Source organism: Chlorocebus sabaeus, chromosome 13 (genome assembly GCF_047675955.1).
Source record: "Chlorocebus sabaeus isolate Y175 chromosome 13, mChlSab1.0.hap1, whole genome shotgun sequence".
NCBI lineage: Eukaryota > Metazoa > Chordata > Mammalia > Primates > Cercopithecidae > Chlorocebus > Chlorocebus sabaeus.
The window spans coordinates 10,438,156-10,452,080 of NC_132916.1; the positions used below are offsets into that span (position 1 = coordinate 10,438,156).

Genomic DNA, 13,925 nt, shown 5'->3' on the forward strand with positions numbered 1-13,925 from the left:
GGATTCAGTAAGATTTGCCCTCTGCTCACCTTGTACCCTAGGTGCATACCTGAGTCTCCCAGGTGGCTGATCTCCCAGAATAAGAATGCTGAAGCCATGAGAATCTTTAAGCACATCGCAAAGAAAAATGGAAAATCTCTACCTGCCTCCCTTCAGGTGAGCCAGGGCCTTAGGTATCAAATCAGGGGATGGAGAAAAGGGAGGCTCTGGTAAGATTCATGCACGCCAGTGATCTCAGCGGGGAACCATGGAAGCGCCCACCCCCTTGCATTTTGGCTTACCTGTAGCGGAATGCAACCGAGAATTTTATGTAGTAGGATTTGTGGTTCTGTGGGAGAATATTTCAAACAGATGGAAAACATCAAACTAAAACAGAACCAGAAATCATTTAAAGGTCAGCTGAGGAGCTTTTGTCTTGTGCAACTTACACCTTCACCAGTCTCCTATGCCCAGGTGCCCAGCACCCCCATCATCTGCATATTCACCATCCTCAGGTCAGATTCTTAGATCAGTAAAGCAGTTCTTTAAATACACATGATTTCTTAGAATTTTAAACACTTTGGATAGAAATTGTCCAAAAAGCTTTTTTTTTTTTTTTTTTTTTTTTTTTGAGATGGAGTCTTGCTCTGTCACCCAGGCTGGAGTTTTGTGGCACAATCTCAGCTCACTGCAACCTCCACTTCCCAGGTTCAAGTGATTCTTCTGCCTCAGCCTCCCTAGTACCCAGAATTACAGATGAGCGCCACCACGTCAAGCTAATTTTTGTATTTTTGGTAGAGACAGAGTTTTGCCATGTTGGCTAGACTGGTCTCGAACTCCTGACTTCAGGTGATCCACCCACCTCGGCCTCCCAAAATGCTGGGATTACAGCCATGAGCCATCACACCAGGCTCCAAAGCTTTTAAGCAATCCCCTGCCTTCTTAAACAGAATCCAGTTACAGAGGTGTTCGCTACCTGTGTTTATTGTTTGCCTTTAGTAGATCTCACCACGTTGACCTCAAACCTTTTCATTCCACAGGGGGTAGAAAATAGAAGATTAAGCTTATTAGAAAATAGGCCAGGTGTGATGGCTCACACCTGTAATGCCATCACTTTGGGAGGTGGAGACAAGTAGATCACCTGAGGTTGGGAGCTCGAGACCAGCCTGGCCAACATGGCAAAACCCCATCTCTACTAAACATACAAAAATTGGTCGGGTGCAGTGGCTCATGCCTGCAATCCCAGCACTTTGAGGGGCCGAGGAGGGCGGATCACTAGGTCAGGAGTTCGAGACCAGCCTTGCCAATATGGTGAAACCCCAACTCTACTAAAAATAAAAAAATTAGTTGGGTGTGGTGGCAGGTGCCTGTAATCCCAGCTATTCAGGAGGGTGAGGCAGAAGAATTGCTTGAACCCAGGAGGCGGAGGTTGCAGTGAGCCGAGATCACACCACTGGGCAATAGAGCAAGCAAGCAGTCTGGGCAATAGAGCAAGACTCTGTCTCAGGAAAAAAAAAAAAAAAATAGCTGGGCATTGTGGCGCATTCGTGTAATCCCAGCTACTCGGGAGGCGGAGGCAGAGGATTGCTTGAACCCAGGAGGTGGACGTTGCAGTGAGCCGAGATTGCGCCACTGAACTCCAGCCCGGGCAAGAGGCGCCATCTCAAAAAAAAAAAAAAAAAGAGAGAGAAAGATGAAATGAGACACAGTGTGGAGAGTGCTCGCTCTAGTGCTGGGCACGAGATGGGTGCTCAGGATGGGTAAGGAATTACTGTTATTCCCTATGTGACCCAGGGACACTAGCATTAAATATACAAAGCCATCCTTTCTATTCCTTTTCTTAGCGCCTGAGACTTGAAGAGGAAACTGGCAAGAAACTGAACCCTTCATTTCTTGACTTGGTCAGAACTCCTCAGATAAGGAAACATACTTTGATATTGATGTACAACTGGTAAGGAATATTTTTCACTTTGAAATGCCTCCAAATTCTTTTAATCACAATCATTCATATTAAGGAAGGAAAGAAAACATGACTTCACCCCAGTATTAACGCCAATGGTGGGCAGAAATGTGGCTTGTGTGTGGTAGGTTTTCCTGACCGTGTTTGTCTCGGGCAAATATTAAGATCGGCGTAGTCCCCAAGCACAGATCAAAGCACTGGCAACCTCGGCTTCACACTGGAATCATCTGGGAGCTTACAAAGTACCAAAGCTAAAACCCCCGGAAATGCTGATTTAATTGTTCTAGGGTAGGGCTTGGGAACCAGTTTTTTAATACTCCAGGTGATTCTAATGCATAGCCCAAATAGAGAACTATTGGTATAACTTAATTGGTGATGAATGTAGGTCTCTATTGTAGCACAGAGCTGGCAAAAAAAAAAAAAAAAAAAAAAAAAAAAAAAAAAAATTATGCGTGGGATTGCCTTTTCTTTCCTTTTTTCTTTTCTACCTAGAGAAAAAATAATAATTCCCAAGAGTAATTCCAGTGGCTTCACAGTGCAGTGACTTGATCTTTATTGTGTTTGCTATCTACAGGCTGCTCTCAGAGCTTTGAGCCACACTTTCTCTAGTGGGGAATGCATCTTTTCAGGCCACATTGGATCTCCCAGGCAAATGGAGATTTACAATCACTGACAAAAGCAAAGCTCATCAGGAATTAATTTAGCAACCTTTACAATAGTGCATAAGAGAGGCAGCTTTGAAATTCCGCCTCATTATCCTTTCCTTTTTTGAGTAATCATGACTTTTGTTGATTATCCTCATATTTTCCATTATATATAAAGACCATTTTTAGTTAATAAACTAGAAACATTGTCCAAATGTTGTTCGTATCAGGCCAGAAGAGAAGTCATCAAGAAGGGAAGCTGTACTCACTTGGTCTTCTGGTTTCCTAAAATTTGAATTAAGTAGTCAGTTCTTTTGATCCCAACTGCACTAGAGTACCCCAAAGAGAGAAATAATTCACAACTACTAATAACTTGATATAGTTTTACTAAATAAATCATTCCATTGGCCAGGCACAGTGGCTCACACCTGTGATCCCAGCACTTTGGGAGGCCGAGGCAGGCAGATCACATGAAGCCAGGAGTTCAAGACCAGCCTGGCTAACATGGCGAAACCCCATGTCTGCTAAAAATACAAAAATTAGCAGGTGGTGCACGTCTGTAATCCCAACTACTAGAGAGGCTGAGGCAGGGGAATAACTTGAATCTGAAAGGTAGAGTTTTTAGTGAGCCGAGATCTTACCATTGCGTCCAGCCTGGGCAACAGAGTGACTCTGTCAAAAATAAATAAATAAAATAAAAGATAAAATAAATCATTCCATTAAGACATTCTTCTTGGTTTTCAATTTGTCCAGGAAACATTATTGTAATTTCTAATTATTTCTAACTATTCTAATTTCTTTCCTTCTCTTGGTTCTTGGAAACCACCCAGCCACAGTCAGCCACTGAAGTGGATCACAGATTATAAAAGCGGTGGGATGGGGGACTAGCAAGGAGATGATCACAGGGAAAGGTGACCTACAATCCACATTATTTTTCCAGAAGCCTCTCTTTCTTAGTGCCCTGTGTTTGGTGCTTGACTTGACCTGAATTCTCCTCTTTGCTCAGGTTCACGAGCTCTGTACTCTACCAGGGCCTCATCATGCACATGGGCCTTGCAGGGGACAATATCTACCTGGAATTCTTCTACTCTGCCCTTGTTGAATTCCCAGCTGCCTTCATGGTCATCCTCACCATCGACCGCATCGGCCGCCGTTACCCTTGGGCTGCATCAAATATAGTTGCAGGGGCAGCCTGTCTGGCCTCAGGTTTTATCCCTGGTGGTAAGTTTCAGACCAAGTTGGAGTCTTATCTCCAAGACTCTGGAGAAAGGGAGTGTCACGGCCCATTGATAGGAAAACCACGTAATTTGTCATCCAAATCAATTTGGAAAGACAAATTGGAGGGCAGTATCTGGGACCCTTCCGAGTAAATTCACATGGCCAGCCTCCCTTTAGGAAACATTGCACCCAATCGTTCCTTGATGTGATATAACAAGAGAGACTCTAGAGCCCCATGCTGCAGGCCATCAAGATGACCTGGAGCAGAGAGCATAGGCCTTGGGAAAGCAGACCCAGGTCAAGGTCTTACTCCAGCACTTCCTGGGTGTTAATTAGGGGACTCTCTTGACCTCCCTGCATCAACCTGCAGAATAAATGAGAAAAATGTAAGTAAATGCCATCCATAAACAACTATTCAGTTCCTTTTTTTCTTTTTAAAATGCTTTCTCAATGAAGGGGAACAAACACCTGTATAAGAGAATCCTTTTAGCAATATGGAGCTTCGTTTGAATCCTTTTGTTATTAGCAGTTGTTTAAATGTGCCCATATTTTGCTCTTTCTTTGACTTTTATAAAGTTGGCCCAGCTTTGGAAACTGGTATAACTCCATTGTCATTAGCAACTGAGGTCTAAAGTTAAGAGAACACAGAGGATTTTAGGGCAGTGAAATTATTCCATATAACACTAAAATAGTGGATACAGGTCATTATACATTTGTCCAAACCCACAGGAAATGTACCACCAAGAGTGAACCCTAATGCCAACTATGGATTTGGGGTGATTATCGTTGCCACTGAAGGTTCATCAAGTAACAAACATACCACTCTGTAGAAAATGTCGATGATGGGCGGCGACAGGAGGAATGCATGTGTGGGGGCAGAGGTTATGTGGGAAATCTCTGTACCTTCCTCTCCATTTTGCTATGAACCTAAAACTGCTCTTAAAAAAAACCATCTTTTTAAAAAAAGAGAGAATTAGCATTGTGTCTAAGGTTAAGATGGACAAATGTGAGAATCTGCTGACATTAACATGAGCCTATAGAAGAAGTCATTTTTTTTTCTTGTCCCATTCTGGGATGGGGAATTTCTCCTTACAGTCCCACTCTGGAACATTGTCTGAAAATGAAGAATCATCTGTGTATGGATAAGTACTGTGCTTTTCCCTCTTAGATCTACAATGGCTAAGAATTATTGTCTCATGCTTGGGAAGAATGGGGATCACAATGGCCTATGAGATAGTCTGCCTGGTCAATGCTGAACTGTACCCCACATTCATTAGGTGAGTGCATTTTCCTTAGAATGAAGATGGTGGGTGGGACATTTGTTCATTGGCTGGAACCACCACAAGTGCAGACAAAGGACATCTTACCTTCAAAACACAGTGCAAGGGAAGGTGAGAACATGTAAAGGTCCAGCCAGGCTCAGCAGTTCACCTCTCACACTTACAGGCTGGGGTAAAATACAGAGGCCATGGTGAGAACAGAAAATTGAATTGCAAGACAGGGATTGCCCAGTGGCTACAGAGGAGATTGATGTGGAACAGCACAAACAGATCCATAGAAACAGCTTAGGGAAGCTAGGTGATGGAAGTAAAAAGAAACAATTGTTCCTCCCACCATTAAAAAAATCTGAAAGTTTATACAAAACAAGAATGACAGAATATGAATGGAATTATGTGTATATATATACACACACACACACACACATATTATGCATTGAAAATAACGTGAATGTTTTTTTAAACTCTTGAAAATTTTATTTTTGTTTTGTTTTCTTATTTCAATAGGTTTTTGGGAAACAGGTGGTATATGGTTATATGAATAAGTTCTTCAGTGGTGATTTCTGAGATTTTGGTGCGCACCCGTCACCTGAGCAGTGTACACTATAGCTCTCGAACATTTTAATGATTTGAGGAAGTGTTTACTCAGGGTTGGGTGGGAGATAACTACTGCACTGTGATAAGTTAACAAGTTAAATCAGTTTCCTGCATTCTAGGAATCTTGGCGTCCACGTCTGTTCCTCAATGTGTGACATTGGTGGCATCATCACGCCATTCCTGGTCTACCGGCTCACTAACATCTGGCTTGAGCTCCCACTGATGGTTTTTGGTAAGAAATCTTCATAGATGCCTTTAAATGAAAACTTACTTTTCTAGAGACCTTCACTTCTTATACCTCATTCAAAACAGGCGTCATGCCTATTAGTAACTACAAATTACTACTCATAGTAGTAATGATGTGTCTGTGGCTTGCGTTCTTCCCAGACATGCCTAGTAATTAGTAATATTATTAATATTAGTAATACTAATCCGTAATACTAGTTCAGTATTTGTAATATTATCAGTCATTACTAATACTCAAGTATGGGACTCCAGCCATACAGGCAGAACATTGAAGAGATGAATGAGAAGGAAGAAAGTTTCCCAGCAGCAGGCCCCTAACTCTCTCTCTGCTGATTTCCACCCTTCCTGAGGTCTCTGTCAAAGAGTTAATTCCTCCATGCACCAGAGGTGATAAAACACAAAGCCCTTTTACTTCTTACTTCAAATAAAGGGGTTAAAATTTTGCAAAAGGCAATTTCAAAACCCAGAGGAAATAAAGACCCACATTAAGAAAATGCACCAGCATAATGGAGCACGTCTGTCGATGCACCTGGAGTGATTAGATTTCAGGAGTGTCACACAGCACTTCCCTTCTGCTACTGCCAGCAGGAACACACCAGCACTGAGCCTTCTCTGGTTGACTGGAACACCTCAATGCACCCATTTCAGTCTCCTTTGACACCCATTCTGAGCTGCTTTTAATTTGAATATGTGATGCTTTTTCCCATGGACATATAGCACTCAATTTAGTGGAAGAGAAGAAGAGATTTCACTCTCAGATGCACACGAGGGTGTAAAGGGAAAGGAAATTTAAAACTCTCAGGACCCCCAAAATCTTTATGCAAAAGGGAAGACTAAGCCCGGAGGCTGAGTCATGCAACACCCTCTTCCAGATGAATAGCGGTTACAGCATTATACATCATGCCTCAGTTGTCTACAAAGGACTACCCCTGCAGATCATTCACAAGTAAATTCTTTGCTGGTCTCCCATAGACAAGAATTTTAGGTCTATAATTTAAGCTTAGCTTCTAAAATTGAAGTCTGCTGATTCCACACTGATACTATTGATTCCAAGCTTATCTCCCAATGTACAGGATAAAGACAAGATCAGTCATTCCTCCACCTACCCAGAGAGGCCTGCATAATTGATTCTTTTTTTACTCTCGTTTTCTCTTCAAACATTCACCTTATCATATGTGAAAGTCAACTTAACTGGGCACTAGTTAAAGTCTCACAAGAATGGAACCATTCCTTTACGGCCTACCTGCCCCTCTCCCTACCTGCCTCCCTTCTTTAAGGAAATGTATAAATACCAACTTCCTGAAAGCCTCTTTGTAAAAATAGCTACAGATGTGTCTGTGGCTCATGGTTTTCAGGGACATGCCCTAAAGCCGACTTAATAAACCTCGACTGATTGGGACATTTTCCTCAGTCACTCATCTCACTTATCAGGGGAAGCTCCCACCACTTCACTAAGGCTGCACAATGCCCCACACAGCTACCCTGCTCATTCCTTTCTTCCCCTTCTTCTCACAGAATTCATGAGGGGGAAATTTTTCCACTGCTCTAGATCTGCCAGCAAAAGTTCCAAACCACTGATAGAACTTACCCACAAAACAGATCCAGTGAATTCCTCCATGATCCAGTTTAATAACAATAAGATGGCCAAAGTTGACAGAGCACAAGCTGTTTATCCTGAGATAACTTTGCCACAGAGTAGCTGGTGCTTCTCCTGAGACTTATGTGACCCCTATTTCTTTCTCCCCCAACACTGGTTAAGGAACCTGTCCTCAGAACCCTCTTGTCATTGTGAGGAGGTGCATATCACACCCTCTGTCCTCCTTCCTGCCATGGAGGAAGTTAGAGACCACTCAATCTTAGCCACTCCCTTAGGTGGACAGTGGGTGACCAATGGGTCAGGAGGACATTTCTGGATAGTAGATGGTTACTTCGTTACTGGAAAGGGGTCCTGACCCAGACCCCAAGAGGGGGTTCCTTGATCTTGCACAAGAAACAATTTGAGGTCAATCCATAGAGTAAAATGAAAGCAAGTTTATTAAGAAAGTAAAGGAATAAAGGAATGGCTACTCCACAGGCAGGGCAGCCCTGAGGGCTACTTGTTGCCCATTTTTATGGTTATTTCTTAATTATATGCTAAACAAAGGGTAGATTATTCATGAGTTTCCCCTGTTTAGATCATGTAGGGTAACTTCCTGATGTTGCCATGGCATTTGTAAACTGTCATGGCACTGGTGGGAGTGTAGAAGTGAGGACAACCAGAGGTCACTCACATTGCCGTCTTGGTTTTGGTGGGTTGTAGCCAGCTTTTTTATTGCAGCCTGTTTGATCAGCAAGGTCTCTGTGACCTGTATCTTGTGCCAACTTCCTATCTCATTGTGTGACTTAGAATGCCTAACTGTCTGGGAATGCAGCCCTGTAAGTCTCAGCCTTATTTTACCCAGTCCTTCTTCAAGATAAAGTTGCTTTGGTTCAAACGCCTCTGAGATTCCCCCCCTCCCTTTTGTAAGAGAACTCTTAATCTTAATGGTTGCAGAGAGATGAAGATCCATCTTCTGTAACTTTTTCATGATGATTAAGGGTGATGATATTTCTGATTAACTATTAGGGTCTCTTGTATTCAGGGTAGAGAGGAGTTCAGTCAGAAAGCATCAGTATGGTGAGGGATATTCATAACTTTGAGTTCTGACAAAAAGTGATATCTGAAAGATTAATAAGAGTTTAAGAAAATATTTGGTAAACTTATCCTGCACAATCCTTTGTATATTCCTACACAAAGAGTACGATGGCAATATATTCCACCACAGTAAAGAAAAATAAGCAAAATTATCCCAAGCACACTAAACTAGAAGGCTTTCCATGAACCTGGCAATTGTTGAAACCATGCTGATATGGGGTCAGTACCTGATTCCAGTGTGCCCAGAATTAGAACACTGATCCAGATTTTTATATTAGCCAGCCGTCTTGTTTCTTCTGAGCTGCAGGAATCATTGGTTGGAATGAGTAGGGTCAGTCTAACCAGCAGGAATAAAAAGCTTAAAACAGTTTACGAGACTAGAATATAAGAACAGGTATACCATTGTTCTTGAAACATAGTATTTCTCTCTCCAGTTTCCCATTTTTACTACAGACAAATGGTAAGACTGATTTGCTTTATTGTACTTGGCCTGATTATTTGTATAAAATGTAACAAAAAAAATTATTTTTCACATGGGCTTTTAAAATTGGCTTTGAGAAAACTTTGTTCTGTAAAAGGAATCACAGATAAGACTTTTTTTTTCAAAGCCAAACCCAGCCATGGGTTTGTACCCTCTAATACCAATAAGTTGAGTAAATTTCTCTCCTCTTGAAGTCCCCAGATAACTCAGGCTCCTGGGTCTGTCAGAAAGTGACATTTTTTACTTACCATGGGTCGGGAACCCTGTACAGGGACTATGTAGACAAGGTATGATGTCAGTTTTCCCAAGAAGTTTTATTGGCTCTACAAGTTGAGTTTGATTTCTTAAAAGAAAGCACAACATTCCAGTCAAAGCCTTGGTAAAAATAACCACTTTCTCCAACTGTGTCCTGTTGCAAAAGAAAACACATTCTTATTGCACTTATGCAAATAACTATATTGCCATAAGTTAAGAGTACGCACAAATAATTTTCAAATTCTGGAGAAATCAGGTAGAGAGAAACAAATGTGCTCCAAAGTTTTTCACAGGAATATACCTGACTTAACTGTTACAAGCTGTAAATATTAATAGCTCAAAAGAAAAGTTTCCTTGACTCTGAAACACAAAACAAAGGATCAGCAACGTTTTAAGCAAAAAGTTAGAAAAGATTACTTGAGTTTTCCATTAGTTCAGTCCATACAGTTAACTCCTGGTTCGTCTGATATACATGAACATTTCACCTCTCTATGAGAGTCCTGAAAGTATTTTCTTCTATTCTAATGTCACAGTCTCCAAAGTTATCAGAAACCTGCATTCAAGAATACATGTTAAAGCCCTATAGTTGATTATAAAACCACCTTTTGAAGAGGATCAAAAGGTGGCAAAGTCTTAGGGCAGCCACAGTCAAAAACACAATTGACAAAGAAATATGTTACTTCTGTGGCACACATTAATTTAACATAGCAATTACAATTATTGCTGATAATGTACACTAAGTCCTATCAGAATTATAGGAGTTTCACACAATTTTGGAACACATACCATTAATATATTTATACAAATAGAACCCAAAGATAGCCAAACACCATTTTATATTTGACAATGCTTCCTGTATGACTTTTATACTACGTAAGTCAAATTTCACTTTCACATTAGTGTACTATTAATGTTAAACCTTTGTAGACATATCTACCCAATTTTAATGTTTGACCATAAAGTAGGTTCGTCATAAACCTTTTATAACTCTTTATAAATTTTTTATTAAAGAGCAGATCTGTGCTCTAAGAAAAACCTACTGTGCTTTTATTCTAATATTCAATTTATGGAAAAATTGAATGATACCCCTTTAACTTTAGCCAATATATTCACACACAGAATTTCTTTTATATGACTAATTTTTCACAAATCTTCCACTACTTGTTCAAACCTTCAGCTTTATCTTATTTAACTTTAAACAATCCTTTAACACTTTTATCTAGGCAGAAAAAGCCATATTTCTGTGACTTCTTATAATCCTTTACCAAAAATACGTTTCACTTTTTTTACACACCTAGCATGTGCAACTGTTTTTATTTTCCAAAGATTACTTAAGTCACATGAACTAAAAAGCATACTTTTTACTTTTCTGCCAAAAATATTTGACTTAAGCTCTTATTTTTAAACCTATTAATCAAAGCTCTTTCCTATCATACACACAACATATATAAATTCACAGACAGAAGAAGAGTCAGTACTTGTAAGATTTTTCATTTGCTACTTTAAGTTTCTCTTCAAAGTATGCAGCTTCAGGGCCTATTAAGCAGCCACAGCTGAAACAGGTTTCCCAAAATTAACAGTCTCATTTTTATACCATATCCTGCATCCCAAAAAGAGGAAATCTGCCCATTTGTCATGGGAATCTTATCTCTCAGTGAGGAATGGGGGCATTTTCATAACTTCTAGGTGGCCAAGAGCATGCTTTTCTGATCTAAACTTGCAAAGAGCTGAAGATCTCCCCATAACTGCCAATAGCTATCCCCAAAACTATATTTCCTACCTAGTCACACATCAAAGCTCTCTCATAATGTGTAGTAATTTCTGATACCTTCCAAGTCAAAAACATCAGATAATGCAATGAAAAACAGAACAGAGCCTTAGATTTTGAGAGGGATCTATCCACTTTAATTCCTGGGGCTTTATGAGGAAAACAAAGGTTTTTCCAAAAGGGGGTCTGTGACGTCTCCTCTGTTTTTCCCAAGGAGTTCCAGGCTGTTAGAGCTTGAATAAACTGACTTTTAACCATAGCACTCAAATCCTTTTAAATCTCTTATTACCCAACTTTAGCCATGTCAAACAGCCAATAGTTTTGTTCTCAGAGAAAGGAAATTTCAAGATGGTTTGTGGAGAGGAAGAGAATTAACCAGTGGTAAAGGTTATACAGATTTTAAACCAGAAAGGATTCATTCCCTAAGTCGGTATTGAACCCTGGGCCTCTATTGTAAAATGGTGAAGCCTTAGCTACTGAGCTACAGCACTGGTTGGTTTCCATTGTTCTTCCCAGAAGGACTTCAGAGCAGCCAATTCTGAGCTTGCAAAGGCTTTTAACTGCTCAAGATAATTTTTAGGGATAAGTATGGCATGAACCCCCAAATTCCTATCTGTTGGATGGTGGAAACCAAGAGAATGAACTGCCTTGTGATTACAAGTTCAAGCTCCCAAGGACATTTTTCAACATGTAGTCTCTGGGCAAGATGAAAGAGCAGACAGTTGCCCTGAGTAACAGAAAAAATAGAAGAGAAAGGAGAGAAAGGGAGAAAAGCATTGCCTGGTGGGGTGGCAGGGGCAGCTCCTCCCGCGGCAGGGTGGGGAAGGAGAGGCGCTCAGGGAGGCCAGAGAAAGACCCATCCTGTGGGTCAACACTGTTTAGGTGACCACTTGTCAGTAGCTAAGGGATCTTTTCCAGCAGTCCTATCAGCTCTCAAGTGTCCCTCTTAGGAAGAAATAACTCACTTGCATCTGTGTGAAGAAACCACCAAACAGGCTTTGTGAGAGCAACAAGGCTGTTGATTTCACCTGGGTGCAGGTGGGCTGAGTCAAAAAAGAGAGTCAGTGAAGGGAGATAGGGGTGGGGCCATTTTATAGTATTTGGGTAGGTAAAGGAAAATTACATTCAAAGGGGGTTGTTCTCTGGCAGGCAGGGGCGAGGGTCACAAGGTGCTCAGTGGGGGAGCTTTTGAGCCAGGATGAGCCAGGAGAAGGAATTTCACAAGGTAATGTCATCAGTTAAGGCAGGAACAGGCCATTTTCACTTCTTTGGTGATTCTTCAGTTACTTCAGGCCATCTGGACGTATATGTGCAGGTCACAGGGGATATGATGGCTTACTGGGCTCAGAGGCCTGACATTCCTGTCTTCTTATATTAATAAGAAAAATAACCAAAAAAATGAAATAGTGGTAAAGTGTCAAGGTGGTGAAAATTTTGGGGGGTGGCATGGAGAGATAATGAGTGATATTTCTCGGGGCTTCTTCAAGCAGGATTAGGGGTGGCGTGGGAACCTAAAGTGGGAGAGATTCAGCTGAAGGAAGATTTTGTGGTAAGGTTGTTAGAAGGAGCATTCGTCATATAGAATGATTGGTGATGGCCTGGATGTGGTTTTGTATGAATTGAGAAACTAAATGGAAGACATAAGGTCTGAATAAAAGAAGGAAAAATATAGGTATTAAAGGACTAAGAATTGGGAGGACCCAAGACATCCAATTAGAGAGTGTCCAAGGGGGTTCTGTGTAATTACTTGTTTGGTTGGTGAGTTTTTGGACTCTATTCTTGACAGAGTCCTTTTATTAAGTTGGAGGCTGAGCTTGGTGAGGTGTGTTTTTAAAAGACCATTAGCCAGTTCTACTTTTCCTGAAGATTGAGGACGGTAAGGGGTATGAAGTTTCCACTGAATACCAAGAGCCTGAGAAACTGCTTGGGTGATTTGACTAATAAAGGCCGGTCCGTTATCGGACTGTATAGAGGTGGGATGGCCAAAACGAGGAATTATGTCTGACAGAAGGGAAGAAATGACTGCAGTGTCTACCCAGGCCAAGAGGTATTTTAGCTTCCTAAGGGCATGTGAGTAAAGCTAATTTGCCAGTCCTGGGCAGGGGTAAATCCCTGAGCTTGATGTGTAGGGAAGGGAGAGGGCCTGAGAAATTCCTGAGGAGTAGTAGAATAGCAGATGGAACACTGAGAAGTGATTTCTTTGAGGATAGATTTCCATGATAGAAAGGAAATGAGAGGTTCTAAGAGATGGGCTAGCCATTTGTAACCTACATGGAAGAGGCTATGAAATGATGACAGAATAGAATGGGCCTGTGAGGCTGGAAGGAGATCCTTGATCCAAGAACCATTTGCCTAGTGTGGGAAGAGATTGATAGGTGGAAGTTTCAGTGGGGGAGTAGGTGGGAGTGGCCAGATAAGAAGGAGAAAAACTGCTGTGAGGGATAGAAGTTGGAACGATAGCTGCTTTTTTAAGCTACCTTATCAGCATAAGCATTGTCCTGAGCAATGGGATCTGATGCCTTTTGATGGCCTTTGCAATGAATGACTCCAGCTTCCTTTGGAAGTAAAGCAGCTTTGAGAAGCATTTTTTTTTAAAGAGGCTTAATGATGGAGGACCCTTGCATAATGAGGAAACTTCTTTCTGACCATATAACAGCATGCTGGTGCAGCATATAGAAGGCATATTTAGAGTCAGCATAAATATTGATGCATAGTCCCTTTGCAAGAATGAGGGCCTGAGTTAAGGCAATGAGTTCAGCTTGTTGAGAGGTAGTGGAGTGGGGCAGAGCAGTAGCCTCAATGATAGATGTGGAAGATACTACAGCA

General features: G+C 41.3%; 1 protein-coding gene across 1 annotated transcript in view; it reads left to right on the forward strand.

Moving 5' to 3' along the window:
- SLC22A2 (solute carrier family 22 member 2) overlaps window positions 1–13,925 on the forward strand; it is a 43,738-nt gene that overhangs the window by 11,773 nt on the left and 18,040 nt on the right. The window contains exons 5-9 of the mRNA XM_008007743.3: window positions 42–156; window positions 1,824–1,930; window positions 3,590–3,804; window positions 4,970–5,078; window positions 5,795–5,907. Coding sequence (XP_008005934.2) covers window positions 42–156; window positions 1,824–1,930; window positions 3,590–3,804; window positions 4,970–5,078; window positions 5,795–5,907 — 659 coding nt within the window. The remainder of the gene's footprint in view (window positions 1–41; window positions 157–1,823; window positions 1,931–3,589; window positions 3,805–4,969; window positions 5,079–5,794; window positions 5,908–13,925) is intronic.